The 20,696-nt window shown below is 51.1% G+C and overlaps 1 protein-coding gene across 8 annotated transcripts in view; it reads left to right on the forward strand.

Annotated features, from left to right (window-relative positions):
• The window catches only part of IL4R (interleukin 4 receptor), a 73,601-nt gene extending 55,288 nt beyond the window's left edge, over positions 1-18,313 (forward strand). For all 8 annotated transcript variants that reach the window (XM_061153057.1, XM_061153060.1, XM_061153059.1 and 5 more), the window contains exons 5-10: positions 620-771; positions 7,790-7,946; positions 11,458-11,557; positions 13,546-13,624; positions 14,630-14,679; positions 15,772-18,313. In XM_061153057.1, coding sequence (XP_061009040.1) covers positions 620-771; positions 7,790-7,946; positions 11,458-11,557; positions 13,546-13,624; positions 14,630-14,679; positions 15,772-17,290 — 2,057 coding nt within the window. In that variant the 3' untranslated portion in view covers positions 17,291-18,313. The remainder of the gene's footprint in view (positions 1-619; positions 772-7,789; positions 7,947-11,457; positions 11,558-13,545; positions 13,625-14,629; positions 14,680-15,771) is intronic.
• Positions 18,314-20,696: the final 2,383 nt, after the last annotated feature.

Here is a 20,696-nt window from a genome sequence, read left to right on the forward strand (position 1 = left end):
TGTGATCTCGTGGGTATGATCATTTTAAAAGAGATGAAGCTTTAAAACACATGAATCAAAATAAAGAAAAATGCTTAGTAAATAATACAGGACACAGATGTGGCCAGAAGGATCAAAGTGGAAAAGCCGGAGTTCAGGTTACTTGGCTTATCCGTTTTGCATTCACTGTGAAAAGGTAGTTAATAAGCCCTGAAGTGCTCAGTGGACTCCCTGATGGCTCCGTGGTAAAGAACCCACCTGCCAGTACAGGAGATGCAAGTTCGATCCCCGGGGAGGGAAGATACTCTGGAGAAGGAAATGGCAACCCACTTCAGTATTCTTGCCTGAGAAATCCCATGAACAGTGGAGCCTGGTGGGCTACAGTCCATGGGGTAGCAAAAAGAGTCTGACATGACTTAACAACTAAACAAGGAGAACAATAAGTGCTCAGTAGGATTTTAGCAACGTGAGAATCGGGTATATGGTTGTAATTCTCTGTTATGACTAAGTCTGTGTGGTTTCCCATTGATGTGCTGCGGAGGTGGTGGTGACTGATAGTCTAAACTGTCTACGTGCCTGCATAGGCCCACCTCCTCCCATCGCCCCACCCAGCCCCTCACCAGCCACTCCTTCTCCACAGTGAAACCGCTGGCCCCCAGAAACCTCACGGTTCAGGCCGACATCTCCCACACGTGGCTGCTGACATGGAGCAACCCGTACCCTTCTGAGAACCTCCTGAACTCCGAGCTCTCCTACCTGGTCAACATCTCAAATGAAAACGACCCCACAGATGTGAGTGGGCACCCTGCGGGGTTTCTCTGTGACTGCTTGGGACTTGGGTGGGTGGAGACTCAGACTCTGGGGAGTGAGATGGGAGAGCGACCCCCATCTGGACGTGGCTGGTCGTGGCTCTGTTTGGGGACCAGTCTCTCCACCTCTCCAGGCCCCTGATTCCCAGTGTGCAGACAGGGAGTTTATTTTCAGACATGGCTCCTCATCTATAGAGGAAGAGCTGTGGACCACATCTGTTTCCCAGGGGTGGGGCACTTGAGATTTTAGGCGATACCTCTAAACACACTTAAATGACTGAATCTCAGGGAGAGATGGTCACTCCCTCCTGAAACTGACTGTCAAGAATCACTTCTCAGCTGAGCTTTTTTTTTTTAAGAAGATTTATTTATTTATTTGATATTTGAACTGAATCTGTATTTTAGTTAATAATGCTGTATCACATGTTAATTTCCTGCTTTTTTTCTTTAACAACATAGTATTTAAATCCTCAGAATTAGATTAGAAGTTTCAAGTCTCATTCAAATACTTGTTTTAAAGCACTATGAATAATAAACTTTCTAGACTTTTATCAGTAATACTAGATACCAAAATACATGGAACTATTATTAAAGTTTTGAATAAATATAAATTAGAAATCTGTCAGCAGAGCTTCTTTGTAACAGAGAGAAGGGCCTGCAGGCTCAGAGCCTTCCCTCAGAAAAGACGTACAGCCATAATTTAATGCTGTTTCGTGGTTCTGATTGCATTTACTTTATGAGATGTTCATGGCATCTGATACTTGCCCCCAGTCACAGCAGTGGCAGAGGAGTTCTGTTTTATTTAATTTTTTTTTATTCGTGATGTTCCTTTTTAAACGAATGTATTTGGAACCAGAGATCAAATGGCCAACATCTGTTGGATTATCGAAAAAGCAAGAGAGTTCCAGAAATACATCTACTTCTGCTGTATTGACTACACCAAAGCTTTTGACTATGTGGATCACAACAAACTGGAAAATTCTTCCAGAGATGGGAGTACCAGACCACCTGACCTGCCTCCTGAGAAATCTGTATGCAGGTCAGGAAGCAACAGTTCGAACTGGACATGGAACAACAGACTGGTTCCAAATCAGGAAAGGAGTACATAAAGGCTGTATATTGTCACCCTGTTTATTTAACTTATATGCAGAGTACACCATGTGAAATGCCAGGCTGGATAAAGCACAAGATGGAATTAAGATCGCTGGCAGGAATGTCAATAACCTCAGATATGCAGATGACTCCACCCTTATGGCAGAAAGCAAAGAAAAACTAAAGAGCCTTTTGATAAAAGTGAAAGAGGAGAGTGAAAATGTTGAGTTAAAACTCAACATCCTGAAAACTAAGATCATGGCATCCAGTCCCGTCACTTCATGGCAAATAGATGGGGAGACAATGCAAATAGTGAGAGACTTTATTTTCTTGGACTTCAAAATCACTGCCAATGGTGACTGCAGCCAAAAGACGCTTGCTCCTTAGAAGAAAAGCTATGACCAACCTAGATAGCATATGAAAAAGCAGAGACATTACTTTGCCAACAAAGGTCCGTCTAGTCAAAGCTATGGTTTTTCCAGTGGTCATGTATGGATGTGAGAGTTGGACTATAAAGAAAGCTGAGTGCTGAAGAATTGATGCTTTTGAACTGTGGTGTTGGAGAAGACTCTTGAGAGTCCCTTGGACTGCAAGGAGATCCAACCAGTCCATCCTAAAGGAAATCAGTCCTAAATATTCATTGGAAGGACTGATGTTGAAGCTGAAACTCCAATACTTTGGCCACCTGATGGGAAGAGCTGACTCATTTGAAAAGACCCTGATGCTGGGAAAGATTGAAGGCGGGAAGAGAAGGGGATGACAGAGGGTGAGATGGTTGGATGGCATCACCAACTCAGTGGACATGAGTTTGAGTAAGCTCCCGGAGTTGGTGATGGACAGGGAGGCCTGGCATGCTGCAATCCATGGGGACGCAAAGAGTCAGATACGACTGAGGACTGAACTGAACTGAACTGACTGACATTCTGGGGCTTCCCAGGTGCTGCTAGTTATAAAGAATCAGACTGCCAATTTAGGAGACATAAGAGATGTGCGTTCAATTCCTCGGTGGCGAATATCCCCTGGTGGAGGGCACAGCAACCCACTCCAACATTCTTATCTGGAGAATGCCATGGACAGAGGAGCCTGGTGGGCTACAGTCCACAGGGTTGCAAAGAGTTGGACAAGACTGAAGTGACTTAGAACGCACAGCATGCATTGACGTTTTTAAAACAGGGAGAATTGATTTGTAAGAAACCATCAAATAATCTCAAGGCTACACAGTGGATGGCTGAGCCCCACTCTATTTTAGGTGCAGGTGGGGGTGAAGGCCATTGTCAGCCACTCACATTTTTGCCTCAGATATTCCCATTGGAGGGACGACATCTGAATGCCAGGGGCCCTGGCACCCCGTGGAGCCGAGTTCCAATACCTGCGCTGCCACTTGCTGCATGATCTTGAGTTTCTTGCTCACCCTCCTCTTGCCTCAGTTTCCCCATCTGTAACTTAGCACTAACAAGAGTGCCCAACCCCACAGGGCTGTGGAGAGCACAAAGGGGGTGACACAAACAGGCGCCTCTGCCTGGCACAACGTCATAAACCTCGTCCTCCTTTTCCCCTGAGAGCCTCGGGCCTCAGAGTCCCATCCATCTCGTCCTCGCGGACCCTAGTCTGTAACTATCGAGAGTCTGCTGGGGACCACGCCGCGTGTCCCGGAAGCCAGGCCGGCCTGACCTTGGCTGCCGCGGAGAGGCCCCAGACGTCCTGAGCTGCCACATCAGCTCTGTTGCTGCTCCCTCTCCTTCTGGCCCAGCCGGGGAGGGGGTGGGTGTTGATTTACATCTCTCAGGTGTGGTTTCCCTCCTTGGCGCTGGGCCAGGATGTGGGACAGAAGCAGGAAGGGTAGCCGGGCTCATACAGGGGAGGCTCAGAGCAGTCGGGAAGAGGGGGTTGGCACAGATGCCAAGGAAAGAGGCGGTTTGGTCAGTAAATCCCCTTCCCATTCCTGGACCAGTGCAGGCTTAGCTCAGGGGATGGGCTGGAGGGGAGAAAGGGGTACCATCTATGGGGTCCAAAGGAAGGTCATGTGTTTGCTCATCATGGTTGGATCCAGGATCCTGGAGTCTCCATCGTTAGGTCCTGCCTTATTCTGTGTTGGCTTCATTTTTTTTTTTTTTAATTTATTCATTTATGGCTGCACTGGGTCTTTGTCACTGCAGGCGGGCCTTCTCTAGCTGCGGCAAGTGGGGGCAACTCTGTAGTTTCGGTATGCGAGTTTCTCAGTGCAATAGTTTCTCTTGTTGCGGAGCACAGGCTCCAGGCGTGCAGGCTTCAGTCGTTGCAGCATCTGGGCTCTGTAGTTGTGGCTCGCAGGGTCTAGAGCACAGGCTCAGTAGTTGTGGTGGCCAGGTTTAGTTGCTCCATAGGCATGTGGGGTCTTCCCAGACCAGGGATTGGATCCATGTCCTCTGCACTGACAGGCTAATTCTTTACCACTGAGCCACCAGGGAAGCCCTGGCTTCATTTTTTTTTTTTTTAATTTCATTTATTTATTGTTTTTGACTGTGCTGCGTCTTGGTTGCTGCCCAGCCTTTCTCAGACTGTGGGGAGCGGGGGCTATTCTCTAGTTGTAGCACTCGGGCTTCTCATTGCGGTGGCTTCTCTTGTTTCCAAAACACAGGCTCTAGGACTCTCAGGCTTTAGTAGTTGTGGCTCCCAGGCTCCAGAGCACAGGCTCAGTAGTTGTTGCCCATGGGCTTAATTGCTCTGCAGCACGTGGGATCTTCCCAGATCAGGGATTGAACCCATGTCTCCTGCATTGGCAGACAAATTCCTTACCACTGTGCCACCAGGGAGGCCCTTGGCCTCATTTTTAAGCAGGCTCTTCGCTCACGTAGAGGCCTATTTGCCCAATAGAAGCTCCGGCCTTAAAGCCACAGTGGGAAAAGTTCTTCTCTCCAGATAGTCCCAGTAAAAGTCCTGGGGCCAGTGATCAGCTACCTGCCTGGGACCACATGCCAATCTCTGAACATGTCACAGGCTGTAGGCAGGAGGGGGATGGTGATACAGTGTTCACACTGGCTAGGGGAGGATTATATTCCCTGCTCTGGAGCCGGTCAGGTCAACCCCACCCAGATCAGATGGGCCGAGAATGAGGGAGGGGTGGCTCCCCAAAGGAAGTTCTGGGAACAGGGAACAGAGACTGGGCTGGCTGAAATGCAGCTGGGTTTGGGACCTGGCACCAGACTCCAACCAGCAGACAGAATCAGTCAATGTGCCTGGGCTGTGGCGTAGTGGTCATGTAGGTGCTCGGGTTGCCCCAGGCCTCAGAATTCCATTTCCAGCTTCTTTTGTTGGTGGGGCAGAAGTTAATGAGACATCTTCCCCCATCTTTCTCTTCCCAAGGACAGAACTGGGCCAGCAAGAATTCCCCTCATTAGTCATTGGCCAGAGATGGTCACATGCTCCTCTTTAACCAATCAGAGGCTAGGGAATGAAATAGCCATGATTGGTTTAGACCAATGAGAATTAACCCTGGAACTGGAGACAGAGGCCTACCTACCCTGAGCTTTGAGTACCTGACCCCAATGGTATAGATGCTGGGTGAGCGTCCAGCTGTGTTTGCTACAATACTGCAAACACCAGCTGTGGCTCAGACTGGTGGGATCAATTCTAAAAATATTAGAAACTCACTGTGAAATTTGGGAGATGGAGCTACTCCTTATCCTGGATGATTTCTGGAAAAGATTCTGTAATGGAGTTTTGGCTTGGGCATTGAAGGATGTGTAGGAGTTCTTTAGCTAGAGGATAGGCCAGGTAGAAGGCTTGGCAGTATGAAAATTCATGGCATATCTGAAGATTATGGGGCTGTGGGAGTGTGTACCGTGAAAAGGCAGAAAATGAGGCCTCAAGCCTACCGAGGGCCATGAATGCCATGTTCATGATCATTTCTTGAGTGCCTGCTATGTGCCAGGCATGATGTGAATTGTGACCAATGGCTGGGAAAGTCCTGAAGGTGGAGAGGTGTTTGTCTCTCCATTTAGTGACGAGGGCATCGAGGCTTGGAGAGGTGGTATGACTCACCCAGAGCCCCAGCATTGGAAATGGCCAAGCTGGCATTTGAAGCCAGGATTTGAACTCCAGAGCCTGTGCTATTTTCCCCTCCCCCTGGGATCCTTTACTCAGAACAGTCTCCCTAACACCTGGCCCTTTTGTTAAAGAAAACAAATGTACCACAAGTAGTTCCTTGGAAGCTCGATTTCTTTTTTACTTCTTAGTAAAACATTTCTCAATTCCCTACTCCTCTCTAGGGCGTATGATTCCTTCTGTGAACCAGCTCCAGCTGCTGCTTCCTGTTTACTGCAATTTAGAAAGAAAGGGACACTGACAATGAGAGTGCTCTTCTCTGCCTGCCCTGGGTCCCCTCCTGCCACCTCCACCCCATCCCCAGCTTCCCTGGAAAGTTCCAGCTGCCCTCCAGTTTCTCCAGCACGCTGTTAGGACTTTGCTTCCTTTTTGTGTACAACCTCCCCTCAGCTCACTTTACAACAGACCATGTGGCGCTTGTGGTAAAGAACTTGCCTGCCAACACCAGAGATGTAAGAGATGCAGGTTCTATCCCTGGGTCAGGAGGGTCCCCTGGAGGAGGGCATGGCAACCCACTCCAGTGTTCTTGCCTGGAGAATCCCATGGACAGAGGAGCCTGGCGGGCTACAGTCCATAGGAGCTCAGAGAGTTGGACACAACTGAGCAAGCAAACATTATAATACCACTGCAAACACGACTGCTTTGAACAGCACATATTTATTGCCCCGGGTTTCTGGGGGTCAGGAGCCTGGGCGTGGCTTAGCTGGGTCATCTTCCCAGGGTCTCTCAAAGGTGCACACACATGAGTTGGCTGCGGGATTCCTTCTGAGCTCCTGTGATGTCGGCAACATTCAATTTCTCGTAGGCTTTGAACTGAGAACCTCGGGTTCTTCCTGGCCTTTAGCAGGAGGCCACCCTCAGTTCTTACCCTGGTGACCTTTTCAAAGCCAGAGTCTCCTGGCAGGTTGGAGTTAGTCTTCCATAATGGAATTGCATCCGTATGGTCCCTACATAATCATTACCTTTGCCATATTCTGTTGATTCAGAATAAGTCACGTGCCCCCCACCCCCCTCCCCAGGCAAGGAGCGGGGAGGGGATGCCCCAAGGACGTGACATGCGGTGAGGCTCACGGGGCCATCTCAGAGTCTGTCTGCCACCATCATTAAGCCTTCTCCCTTTCTGTTTTTAACATCAAAGCCAACAGACAACACGTGCTAGTCTTCATCCTGCCCTTTTCGCTTAAGAGCAGATCTTGGAAGTTCCTTCCCATTGAGGGGCTTGGTTGGGCGAGGCTGAGATGATGGGCCATTGATTCTGGGCTTGACTGGGGAGGCTCTAGAGTGGCCCTTGAAGGAGAGAGAGGCATGCTGGCCTCTCTCTGTGCTCAGAAAGATCACTCTTGTGCTCCCTGCATGCCTGGCCTTGTTTGAAGTACTGACCTGTATTAACCCACTTAATCCTCACAGCAGCCCTGGGAGGTCAACACTTTTATTATCGCCATTTTACAGAAGACATCAAGGCCCAGAGAGGTTATGTCACTTATCCAAGGTCACACAGCCAGAAAGTGTCAGTAAGAACTCTTACCTTCATTTTACAGATGAGGAAACTAAAACCCAGAAGGGTTCATCAGCTGGCCTCAGTAACATCAAATGGCTAATCAATGAGGGGGTGCAGGGGTAGGGGAAGAGCCGGTTCCGTGACCCATCTTGCTTGACTCTGGTCACTGTCGTGAAGCTGGCAGAGGCCTAGAGTTGGAGGAATAACCAAATACCCAGGCTGGTGGCTCTTCAGCACTGTGGGGTCAGCGAAGGACAGCAGCCCGGGAGGGAGCTGGTTCTGCCCTCCCCCCAGGCAGATGCACTGACAGCTCCCTTTCTTCCACCAGTTCAGAATCTATAACGTGACCTACTTGGGGTACAGCCTCCGTGTCACGGCCAGCACCCTGAAATCTGGAGCTTCCTACAGCGCACGGGTGAAGGCCTGGGCTCAGAGCTACAACAGCACCTGGAGTGAGTGGAGCCCCAGCACCAAGTGGCTTAACTGTGAGTATCCTACCAGGAGTTCGGAACAGTTAGCATCTCTCTCTGTCTCTCTGTTTTTTGGGGGGTTTTGTGAGTGTGTATGGGGTGGTTTATTTATTTATTTATTTTTGGTCTTGCCTCACGGCTTGCAGGATCTCAGTTTCCCCACGGGGGCCCAGTGATTGAACCCGGGTCACTCTATTGAAAGCCTGGAACCCTAACCACTAGGCAACCAGGGAACTCTCAGCAGTTAGCATCTCTGCTCTCCACTTTCATTCTGTGGCCACTTACCCCAGCTCAATATCTGGTTTCCATATCATAAGAGGCCTCTAACTGCAGTAACAGAATTTCCAACTGATGTGGTATACCAGTCAGGGTGTGGGGTAGGTTACAGTAACAAACCCACAAGTTCCACAGCTTAACAAACGATAGGAATGTATTTCTTGCTCAGGTAACAGTTCAACATGAACTTTGCTGATCCGTAGCTGGTTTTCCTCCCTGTGGCTCCATCATTTTCTAGGACAAAGATTCTTAGCCTTTCTGTATCATGGACAGTCCAGCGAAGCCTGTGGACCTCATCTCAGTATTTTTTATAGTTGATTCACAATATTGTGTTAGTTTCAGGCACACAGCAAAGTGATTAATTTTGCATACTCATATATCTATTCTTTTTCAGGGTTTCTTTCCCATATAGGTTATTAATGAGTACTGAGTACAGTTCCCTGTGCTATATAGTAGGTCCTTGTTGATTATCTCTTTTACTTAAAGTAGTGTGCATATGGCCAGTCCCAATCTCTCAGTTCATCCCACCCCCCACACCCCTTTCCCCCTTGACAACCCCAAGCCAGAATGATATTTTTAAATGTATGAAATAAAGTACAGAGGATTTCAGTGGAAACCTAATTGTATTGAAATGTGATTATAAAAAGATTTTAAAATATAGTTGCTATCTAAGAATATAGGCTTCTTGAATAACACATTAAAAATAGGACCTAGTGGTAGTTCTCATCAATACTGTCATTTCAAAGTAGATGAGATTAAAGGATATTTTATGGTACTCCTGCCATCGGGTGATAAGAGAATACCTGTGATTTCTGTTGGGGCCTGAGTGACTGATGCTGTTATCACTGTAGCTTGCTCTCTCCATTCCTAATGGGAGGAAACGCCAGGTTTCAGAAGATAGTGAAGGTTTCCCTGGTGGTTCAGTGGTAAAGAATCTGCCTACCAATGCAGGAGACACAGGCTCAGTCCCTGATCTGGGAAGATCCCACATGCCATGGAGCAGTTAAGCCCCTCCGCCACAGCTACTGAGCCTGAGCTCTAGAGCCTAGGAGCCGCAACTACTGAAGTCTGCGTACCCTAGAGCCTGCGCTCCACAACAAGAGAAGCCACCGCAATGGGAAGCCCGTGTACTGCAACTCAAGAGTAGCTCCCACTCCCTGCAACTAGAGAAAAGCCTGTGCAGCAATGAAGACCCAGTACAGCCATAAATAAATCAATAAATAAAATTATATATAAAAAAAGAAGTTAGTGAAAATAAAGCTATCATTTCTTTCCTGTCAAAGCTCCCAGACCCCTAAATTCTAATGGCAACCGTGTTGGAAGTCCCCAAGTGAAGAATCCCTGCTCTAGGGCCCTGCCATCTTCTGAATCCAGCCAGCAGAAAGGGAATGAGAGTGGGGAGACCACAGCTGCTTCTTAAAAGCCTCAGCAAGAAGTGACACACATCATTTCCTCTCAAGTTCTATTGGTGGAACTGGTCACATGGCCACACATAGCTGCAAGGGGTTCTGGGAAATGTAGTCCCTCATCTGGTACTCTGTTCCCCTAAACAACACTTGGCGACTTCTTCAGTAAAGATACTGAATTATCTCACATAAAATGAAGCCTTACAGGGGAATTCCCCAGCCGTCCAGTCTTTAGGATTCTCTGCTTCCATTGCTGAGGGCCCTTGTTCAATCCCTGGTCAGGGAACTAAGATCCCGCAAGCTGCACTACATGGCCAAAAAAAGAAAGAAAAAAAAAAAAAAAATGAGGTTTAAACAATGAATATTGCTGCTCAGTGATGTCACTCCAGAGTTTTGTCTTTTCCTCTGCCATCCCTAGCATGGGAGCATTTTATCCTTACGTACTGTCACCTCATGGCCCCAGGCTGTCTACTGCAAACACCGTCATGTCCCAGGCCCAAAGGAAATGGAAGGCTGCCACAAGGAGTACATCCCGTGCACCTTTCATCAGGAAGCAAAAACCTTCCAGTCCCAGTGGACTTCCCCTTGCATCTCATCGGCCAGGACTGTCACATGGCCCCTCCCAACTGCAAGGGAGGCTGGGAGCTCAAATGCCTGGAAAGGGGAGTAGTTTGGGCCCATGACTGGCCCAAACCTCAGGGTGGGCACATCACAGCCTGGCAAAGAAGAAAGGAAGACAGCTGTAGGGTGGGAGAGACTGCCCGAGGCATCATGTGAACAATGGGGAGAAGGAAGGGCTGTTGGGAACACTCACTGAAGGAAGAGCTCTTCAAAGTGCTAGGTATAATGGTGAGTGGCAGGTACCCCACCCCAACCCACCACACACCCCTCTCAGCATCACTCATCCTGTTCCATCGATGCCTCTTGACCATCTGTCCCCAGCTCTGGGCTGTAAGCGCTATGGGTGGTGCCTGCTCCGTGTCTATGTCCATTGTCCAGCATAGCACCAGGCACATAGTAAGTGCTTGGGAAAGTTTTATCAAATTGATTTTCCCCTTTGACCTGGAGAAAGGAAGGGAAATAGATTGTGTGGGACAGCTACCACGTGCTGGACACTCATTCATTCTTGCCACAAATATTTCTTGAGCTCCTACTACATACTAGACACTGGTCCAGCGCTAGATGCCGAGGGATCAGTGGTGAACAAAACAGACAAGAATCCCTGTTTTTGTGGAACTGACATTTTCGAGGGGGAGACAGAAAATAAATGAGTAAACAGAAATATAAATGAGATCTAGATCTAGTAAGTCCAAGAAGGAAATTAAGCAGGGAAAAGGGCTGGGAGAAGGCGACACTAGAGAAGGGGTGGGGGAGAACTTTCTTGACCTGTCAGTGAACTAGGAGAGGGGGGCCAGCTCTGTGAATGGACATGCAGGCCCTGCTTCACGTGTATATTAACTCGTATAACCCTCACAACAATGAGTTAAGTGGTTATTAATCCCATTGTACAGATAGGGAAACTGAGGCACAGAGTGGGTGAGCCTCTTGTCCTGGGTTGCCAGCAAGTCTCTGACAGAGTCAGGCTTTGAACTGAGGGCATCCAACTCCAAGTCTCTGCTCTTGACTTCAGTGCTTCAGGAAAGAGTGGCAAGTCCAGGATCCTGAGGTGGCCCTGAGCTTTGGAAGAGTAGGGGACAGCAGGGAGGCCAGAGTGGCGAGGGCTCAGAGCAGGGAGTAAGGGCTGACGCGGCAGCCAGCTCACGCAGGGTCTTGGGGCGTCCTGAGGCCTCAGTCTCCTTCTCTGGGAGGCACCCTGAAGGCTCACGGCTTCCCTCCACTTCCAGACAATGGGGAGACCTTGGAACAGCGCCTCCAACTGGGCGTCGGCATCTCCTGCGTCATCATCCTGGCGGTGTGCGTGTCCTGCTATATCAGCGTCATCAAGTGAGTCCCGGGCTTCCGCACCCTGGAGTGTGGAGTGAGCCGGAATTTCCCCTCTCATCTGACAGCTTGCAGCCCTTTCATTCAATGATAGATATTTCCTGAGCAGCTACTCTGTGCAAGGCACTGAACGGACAGGGAGACCCTGTGTCCTTGGGGAGGCAGAAGATGCCAGGCCAACAAGGAACCACGGCTGTTTTCCGTAGTGACCCTTGCTCTGAAGGAATTAAGCCACAATGAGCTGGGGGATGTTCCAGGGGTGCCAGGGTGGGTCCCTCTGAGGGGTGATGGCCTGACAGTGGGCAGGAGCTGGGCACGGGGCCTTCCTTTGGCAGAAGGGAGATGGATCATACCAGGTGGTGACAGACAGGAATTCTAGACGATTGCCCTGCAGAATCAGGAGACCTGGGTTCGGATCCTGGCCTTGGCATGTGGTAACTGTATGACCAAGTTTCCGAACCTCTGTTCAGCCTTGGGTCCCTATTTCATCAGTCCCAAGAGTCCTAAGAGAGTCCCGGAGCCCTGGGTGCAAGGAGCCTTGTCTCCAATGAGCATGGGCCCTAGGAATACGGAGTCTCAGAGCCTCAGTCCTCCCACCTCCGAAATGGGACTAATGGGCCCAAGCTGACCACATAAGGAAGGGCGATGGTGGAGGGCTGATGGTGAGTGAGTATCCGCAGTCTGCCAGGCACACAGTAGGTGTGCAGGGAATGCAAGGTCCCTTCTCCACGTCTGTCGCTGACACCTCTGAGCCCTCCAGGCTGGTCTTTCCCCTTCTCTGAGCCTCAGTTTCCCCATCGTCTGTCCTCTCCACCCCTACTCTCTGTGTTCTAGTTCTCCAACCTCCTTGCTGTTCTTTGAACCCCCCACCCAAGCAAGTTCTTCCCCCGGCTCCTTTGCACGCGCTGTGCTCTCTGCCAGGAAAGCCCTTTCCCCAGGCATTGCTGAGACCCGCACCTCCTCCATCTTCAGTCGCCTCTCGGAAGCCACCTCCTCAGAGAGGCCTTCCTGGATCACACTCTTTATCCCTCTCTAGTCCCTTATTGCCTTTATTTTTATTCCTGGCACTTCTTGTCAGGAATGAATGATGTCATATAGTCATTTCCGCATCTGTCTGTCTGTCTCTGTCGTCTAGAAGGTCAGTTCTGTGAGGGCAGGTGTTTCTGCCTGTCTTGTCCCCTGAAGCCTAGCACAGTGAGCGACACCTAGTAGGTGCTCAGTAAATAGGTGGTCACTGGCTGAGTGGAGTGGGTGGAGGCTAATCCAGAAGCAATCTGAGAAGATTCCCGCCCAGCCCTGACCCAGGAAGGGAGGAGGAATCCCTCGGCCTCTCCGGCCACGCCAGCCTTCTCCATGGCACTGCGTCCTCCGCTGCTCCGGAGTAAAGGCTGTTGAAGGGGAAACCCAGGATCCTCTCTCTGCATCTTATGTGTGTTGTGCTCAGCTGCTTAGTCGTGTCCAACTCTTTGTGACCCCGTGATCTGTAGCCCACCGGTCTCCTCTGTCTGTGGGGTTCTCCCGGCAAGAATACTGGAGTGGGTAGCCATTTGTTCCCCTAGGGGATCTTCCCGACCCAAGGATTGAACCCACGTCTCCTGTGGCTCCTACATTGGCAGGCGGATTCTTCACCACTCGCGCCACCTGGGAAGTCCCTCTGTCGCTGGGGTCTCCCCTAATTCCCAGGGACTTGTTCCTTCTGGGGCGGAGGTGGCCGCATCAGGAACTGCACTCTGGGTAGCAAAGTGCTGGACCCGAACCCAGCTCTGATGCCCCCTTGGCTGTCACTTCACCTCCCCAGGCCTCAGTCTCCTCATCTGTAGAGTGGGGTTAGTGGTAGAACCTGTTTCACGGGGTGAGGGTGAGGAAGCCAAAAATCTATCAGCGTGATCTCTGAGCCCTAATAAGTCTGGGTGACTATGCATTTTTTTTTATGGGAAGAACATCAACCTGTTAGTGATTCAGGGAGCAACAACTTGTCCTTTCTTTTTTAGGATTAAGAAAGAATGGTGGGACCAAATCCCCAACCCAGCCCATAGCCCCCTCGTGGCTGTTGTCATTCAGGATTCTCAGGTAGGAGAAGAGGCGGGTGAGGATGCTTTGGGTCATGTGTATCGGGAAATACAATTCAAGACACACGGGGTGTTAAGGATATCTCTTGACTTTGGGGGTTGCATGTGGGAGGTCAGGAAGATTTCAGGGTAGGTGGAGTCAACAGCTAGAGGCTTTCACTCCCCTTCTTTGGCTTCCGTGAGTTGTTCTTTCAACTTGGGGGGTGGGGTCCTCTGGAATTGGATTTCTTGCTTTTTTGTGGTTGTTGTTCAGAGGTCTCTGAGGTCCTCTGCATATCGTCTCCTCGGGAAGTACTTGTACCATGTAGGACAGGAGGTCACAAGGAGTTGAAGAGGGAACAAGTTTTCCATTTCTTCCTCTTAAGAGCAGGAAACTGCCCCAGGAAGCGCCAGCAAATCCCTCCATTCTCATCGACCTGAATTACATCACAGCCTCTTTCATAAACCACTCACCTGTAAGGAGCGGGAATACTTGAGGCCATCCAGATGGACACTCCTGAGCTAGGAGTGGGGCCAGCTCCCCCAGTGCGATGGCCACATGGAATTTGCCTGAGCACCATCAGGGTTCTCTAGGAAGGGGTGTAGGGGGAGATACAAGTCTGTTTAGAACAGAAGGTCTGTGAGTCCCCAATTCTCCAGGGACCCTGAGGCAAGCTCTGGAGTCCAGTGGTGCTGGCTTTGAACCCTCACTGTCACTTATCTGCAGGGTAGACTTGACAAGTTGCTTAACTTGTCTGAGCCTCAGTGTCTTCCTGTGGGTTATAGTAGTGGTTATAACAGGGCTGATGTTGGAATTCACTGAGACAATTCACAGGAAGTGAATGTTACAGCACGTAGTGTCATTTATGTATCAGTTAGCTTTTGCTGTATAACAAATCATCCCCAAATTTGGAAATCTTGATGATGTCAAGTCTCCTTGAGGCAAACAGGTTCTGAGCATCGCTGGATGCCTGGCTGGGTGGGAAGGCCTGTCTGCTCTGTGTCATTGGCTGTCTCCGTGTTTTAGATGCCACTGTGGCGGAAGCGGTCTCGAGGCCAGGAACCAGCCAAGTGCCCGTACGTATATGAACTTAGATTATAGCCTACGTGGATTTGGAAGGGGCTGGAATTAGGGTGGGAGGCCCCATCTTGAAATTGGAGTCACACTCCCCTTGATGTCTGCCTTTCCTTCCTGGGTGTTCAGCACTTGTCCTGTGACACTGGGTTTTGAGGGGTGGCAGGGGGAGGGGTGGTCTGAGTAGGTCGACTGCCAGCTGAGCCCCCTGAGGTTCATTGGTGGTGGGGGCTGGTCAGTGAACCCCTTTGGGATGCCCAGTCTGTCCTGAGCAAGGCTGATGGCGGTAACAAGCAAGGCATGTGCGTGCGTGCATGGTTGCTAAGTCACTTCAGTTGTGTCTGACTCTTTGCAACCCTGGGGACTGGACTGGAGCCCACCAGGCTCCCCTGTCCAAGGGATTCTCCAGGCAAGAATACTGGAGTGGGTTGCCTTGCTCTCCTCCAGGGGATCTTCCTGACACAGGGATCGAACCCACATCTCTGATGTCTCCTGCTCTGGCAGGCGGGTTCTTTACCACTATCGCCACCTGGGGAGTTGATTAGAGGTCAGACAAGAAATTCAGGCAAGGCTTTACTGGAGCCCCTGCTGCAGTGGGGAGTGGGGGTGGAGAACAAGTAACAGGTTCCCTTGCTCACTACCCAGGGAGAGGCGAATTGGTTCACTATATAGGGTGAGGGCGGGGGTGTGTCCAGGGCTTGGGCTGGAGAGGTGGTGTAGGTGTTTTGCCTGACTCTCTGGTGATGGGGTATGCCGGGGGTATGCACAGTACCCTGCTTTTGTTCCCAACACCGTTTTGCTCCCAGCTCTTCAAAAGTGGCAGTTGAGGTTTGGGGTCTTTTTGTATCTTTTGTCCATCGTTTGCCCCAACTGCAGCATGCACGCAGTTATTCTTACTTCCATATAGTTTCTTAATATTTTGTTGCTCAAGGAGAGGTTTGTTCCAGTGCAAGCATTGCAGCACTGCAGCAAAGGGTCCCAGGTCCCAGCCCGTCTCCCCATCAGTTCAGGGTGATTTTGAGCTGGGCTTTGAAGGGTGAATAGGAGTTTTTCAAGAGGAGAAAGTGAACTCCGATTAAACTTTGTTTTTGTAGACACTGGAAGACTTGTCTTGCCAAGCTCCTGCCCTGTTTACTGGAGCATGGCATGGACAGGGATGAAGACTTCTCCAAGGCTGCTAGAAATGAGCCTTCCCAGGGTCCTGGGAAAGTAGCCTGGCGCCCCGTGGAGGTCAGCAAGACGATCCTCCGGCCAGAGAGCATCAGCGTGGTGCGGTGCGTGGAGCTGTTTGAGGCCCAAGTGGAGAAGGAAGAAGAGGATGTGGAGGAAGATAAAGGGAGCTTCTGCTCATCGCCTGAGAACAGCAGGGGCCTCTTCCAGGAGGGCAGGGAGGACATCGTGGCCCGGCTGACAGAGAGCATGTTTCTGCACCTTCTCAGAGATGAGACTGGGGGCTTTAGTCCACAAGGTGTGGGGGAGTCCTGCCTTCCCCCTTTAGAAAATGAGAGTGCTCCGAAGCCCTGGGCCGAGTTCCCAAGGGTGGGGCCCCAGGAGGCATCGTCTGAGGACAAGGAACAGCCTCTGAACCCAGAATCAAGTCCTCCGGCCACTCCGACCCAGAACCCAGCCGGCCTGGCTCTCCCAGAGATGCCCGCCATCATCTCCGACAACCCCGCTTACCGCAGCTTCAGCACCTTCCTGAGCCAGTCCTTGGGCCCTGGAGAGCTTGACTCAGACCCACAGCTGGCCGAACACCTGGGGGAAGGGGACCCTGACATCCCCACCGCCCCCCAGCCGGAACCAGAAACCTGGGAGCAGATCCTGCGTCAGAGGGTCCTCCAGCACAGCGTGGCCCCCGGCCCTACCTTGGCCCCTAGCAGCGGCTACCGGGAATTTGTGCAGGCGGTGAAGGAGGGCGGTGCCCAGGACAGCGGGCTGGCCAGCTTCGGGCCCTCTGAAGAGGCTGGCTACAAGGCCTTCTCCAGCTTGCTTGCCAGCAGTGACAGCTGCCCCACAACCTCTGGGGTTGAGCCCAGCGGTGAGGAAGGGGGCTACAAACCCTTCCAGAGCCTCGCTTCTGGCTGCCCCGGGACCTCTACCCCCATTCCCATCCCCCTGTTTACCTTCGGACTGGACGTGGACCCCCCTCACAGTCCTCAGGACTCAGACTGGCCTGAGTTGGAGCCAGCAGTCAAGGGAGATGATGGACGGAAATCTCTCTTCGCCCCGGTGCTGGCCACGGACCCCCTCAGGGACGACCTGGGCAATGGCATCATCTACTCAGCCCTCACCTGCCACCTGTGTGGCCACCTGAAGCAGTGCCATGGCCAGGAGGAAGCTGGCAAGGTGCAAATTGTGGCCAGCCCCTGCTGCGGCTGCTGCTGTGGGGACAGGTCCTCACCCCTGCTGAGTCCTTTGAAGGCCCCGGACTCCCTGGCCCAGGGGGACCCACTGGAGGCCAGCTTCTCTACGGCCTCCCTAGCACCCTTGGGTGTCTCAGAGGAGGGGAAGTGCCCTCTGTTCAATGCCCCCAGCCATGCCCAGAGCTCAGGCCAGACTCCTGCAGTGGCGGCTGTGCTCTCCCCAGGGCCCACATGCATGGACGCTTCCTAGGTGCGTGCCTGTTCCTTGCTAAAGCCTGCAGGGGAGAGGGGGCCTTAATCAGGCCTGCGAAATGCCTCCCCCGGAAGGCCGCCAGGCTGGCAGAGTTTCAGAAGACTCTGGGAACTTTGGAATGAAGTTGTCAGACGCTGGGTCTACAGGGACCGGACACCCCTTGCTCCCCTCACTGACCTGGGCTCGCCACCTACCATGGGAGTGGGGGGCTCCAGGCAGCTGTGCCCACAGAGGCACCTGCAGTCATCTGGAGATTCCCCGGGAACCTTGGCTTGTGCACAAGCTGTTGGCCACTTCATTGGTTCACAGCTGCACCAGCGGACTACCCCTGTCACACTCAAGGCATCTTCTGTTGCTCTGTTACCCAGTTCTTGCCCAGACTCTAGAGTAGCTACCATCATCTCTCTAGATTGGATGCTGAGCCTAGAAACTCATCAAGCCAACAGGGGAATTGACATGGGAGGCCTTGGGAAATTGAGGTCCAGGAAGGGTGGTCTGCCCAGAGATGTCTATTCATTCAACAGAAGTTGACGCTGGGGGCAAGGTCTGAGCTGCAGAGGGGAGTTTAATTAAGCAGAGTTAACCAAGGACATGATAAATTGTGATTCCTGAGACGTGACAGCTTGTGGCCAGCTTCCCACGCAAGTCTGGGATTCCTGTTAAGCATTGGATCCCCAGAAGAAGCATGCCTTGCGACCTTGGGGCAGATGTGTGCCCCCATGGATGCCGTTGCTGTCATCACTGATTCAGAAGGGGTGGCTCAGGCGCCCTGATCCAGCGAGCTGGGGCAACCAAGACGCTGATACCAGGCACATCACCCGCACATCATCAACTCCCACCTCAAGTTGAGGAATGCTTGTTTGTGTGCATCTCAAAATTTATTTCATCACTCGGTGTTGTGTTTGCTGAGGAGGGTGGAATGGGAAGAGACAGAGTTTTGTATAAATAAAGGTTCTTTATCTCCTTCCCCTCTCCCCTGCTCCCCAACCCCACCATTTATTAAACAAACATCCTGCCAGGCATCCTTGCAAGTGTTTTATCTCTATTAACTCACAGAATCTTCCCATTCAGAGGAACTAAGACCAGCCCAAGAGGTTAAGTAACTTGCTGTCTCTGCTTGGGTTTCCCCGAGACTGGGATTCAAGTGAAGTTCATTGAAATAGGAGGTGATCCCAGGAAGCCCTGCTTGGAGAATGGGGAAGGGAGCAGGGAAGGGCAGGAAGCAACAGAGGTGTTATCACAGAGTGCCAGAGCAGGCAACAGCTGCTTCAGCCGCTGGGAGCTTCAGAAAGCCAGGCACAGTGCATGCCTAGAGGTGGGGAGCTGGGCTGTTTATCCGCACACTCCCACCTGTCCTTGGTTGAGGGCTGCGTCCAGGGGCATTAACTCCCCAGCACTTCCAGCTGCTGCAGGAAAAAGTCCTCAGGTTGAGAGTAGGGGGCTGTTGGAGCAGCCTCTGTCACAGGGAGGAGATGCAGGCAGGGCTGTACTGGCAGCTGCTACTTTGCCAAGGTCACTCAGCCAGTAGCCGACTGAAGCTGAGCCCATGCAGGGTCTCCATCGCCCAGGCCCTTTGTAGGTGATCTGTGCTTGACATCTGGGTGGTCGGTGTGTGGTGTGGGCCTCAGACGTGCAGGCAGGGGATCTTAATTAAGCTCCTTTGTCTGCAATCATTCTATATTTCTGAGGCGCCGCCCTGACTGCCATGCTTGCAAAATGAGGGGCTGTTTGAAGTTCCTTCCGCTCTGGCATTCTCCGTAATACACAATAGAGGTGATGGGGAGCTCATTACCTATCATGTAGCCTGATATTTGTGAGAACTCTCTCCTTTGTGCTGAACCCAAATCTATCCCTTTAGCTGCCTGAATCACCACCCTCCACATAGTTTGCTGATGGAGAAACGGCTCTAGAAGGGGAAAGAGACTTGCCCAAGGTCATGCAGCAAGCTGCAGCAAGCGACAGAACCCAAACTAGTCCTCTGCACCTGTTGTCTTCAAGAGAGCTTTGTAATAAAATGTAACAATTTAAAATAAAAGTATTTAGGACCAAGCAATATGCTAAGTGCCATCCACTGACCATGTCACAGCTCTAGCGAGCAGGTTATCCCAATTTTACAGATAAGGCATCTGGCCCAGAGAGGCTGAGGTTTAGCTCAGGGTCACACAGCTGGAAAGTCTGGGAACTAGGATTTGAATCCAGGTCTGACTGCAGGGTTCCCAACCACCACGATGTACCATCTCATGAACAGCATGGCACTAACTCGAATGTCAGCTCTGATTCACTTAGCCTGTGAGTCATCTTAGAAAATCAAATTTTAAAGCTAAGCATCCAACAGAGAAAACACTCGGGTGAGTGCTGGAGAGTTGGTTGGGTTGTAAATCCACCAGAATTGAGACTGACTCGTTCTCTCCCCAGGATGTTGTGAGACCCAACTTGTGAGCTGAGGCTCATATTACAGAATCCTCTGGGCTTTGGGAAACTGGAATGGAGAACTACACAGAGACACTTCCCATCTATTTTTCCTTACCTTGAGCACATGCTGTGATCTTAGTTCCCTGACCAGGGATCAAACCCACACCCCCAGCAATGGAAGTGTGGAGGCTTAACCGCTGGACCACCAGAGAGGTCCAATCTCTTATTCGGATTTAAATCCACCCTCCCAGGTTCAGAGAAGCTGGTGGGAGGTCACTGTTCTGGCTTCCCCACTCCCTTTCTCCATCTTAACACAGGGAAGGAAGAAGCAGAGAGAGCAGGAAAGCCACACATCCCACCAGTATTTACTGAGAACCTGCTATGTGCTAGGCACCGTGCTGGGTGTGGGGAAACAGTCCCTTCCCTCCCGGATCTTACAGTTGAGCGGGAGAGACAGATATTAAAAAGACAAAAGGAGGGACTTCCCTGGTGGTCCAGTGTTTAAGACTCTGGGCTCCCAATGCAGGTTCAATCCCTGCTCAGGGAACTAGATGCCATATACCACAGTTAAAGATTCTGCATGCTGCAACAAAGATTGAAGATCCCACATATAGCAACTAAGACCCAGTGCAGCCAAATTTTAAAAATAGCCGGGAAGACCCCCTGGAGAAGAGAATGGCTACCACTCCAGTATTCTTGCCTGGAGAATTCCATGGAAAGTAAAACTGTTAGTCGCTCAGTTGTGTCTGACTCTGCAACCCTATGGACTGTAGCTGGCCAGGTTCCTCTGTCCATGGGATTCCCCAGGCAAGAATACTGGAGTGGGTTGCTATACCCTTCTCCAGGGGATCTTCCCAACAGGAATCAAACCCAGATCTCCTGCTATGCTGGCATATTGTTTACTGCCTGAGCCACCAGGGTAGCCCTGGAGAATTCCATGGACAGAGGCGCAGAAAGACACGACTGAGGGACCAACATTAATATAAATACA

Source organism: Dama dama, chromosome 10, assembly GCF_033118175.1.
Source record: "Dama dama isolate Ldn47 chromosome 10, ASM3311817v1, whole genome shotgun sequence".
NCBI classification, from domain to species: domain Eukaryota; kingdom Metazoa; phylum Chordata; class Mammalia; order Artiodactyla; family Cervidae; genus Dama; species Dama dama.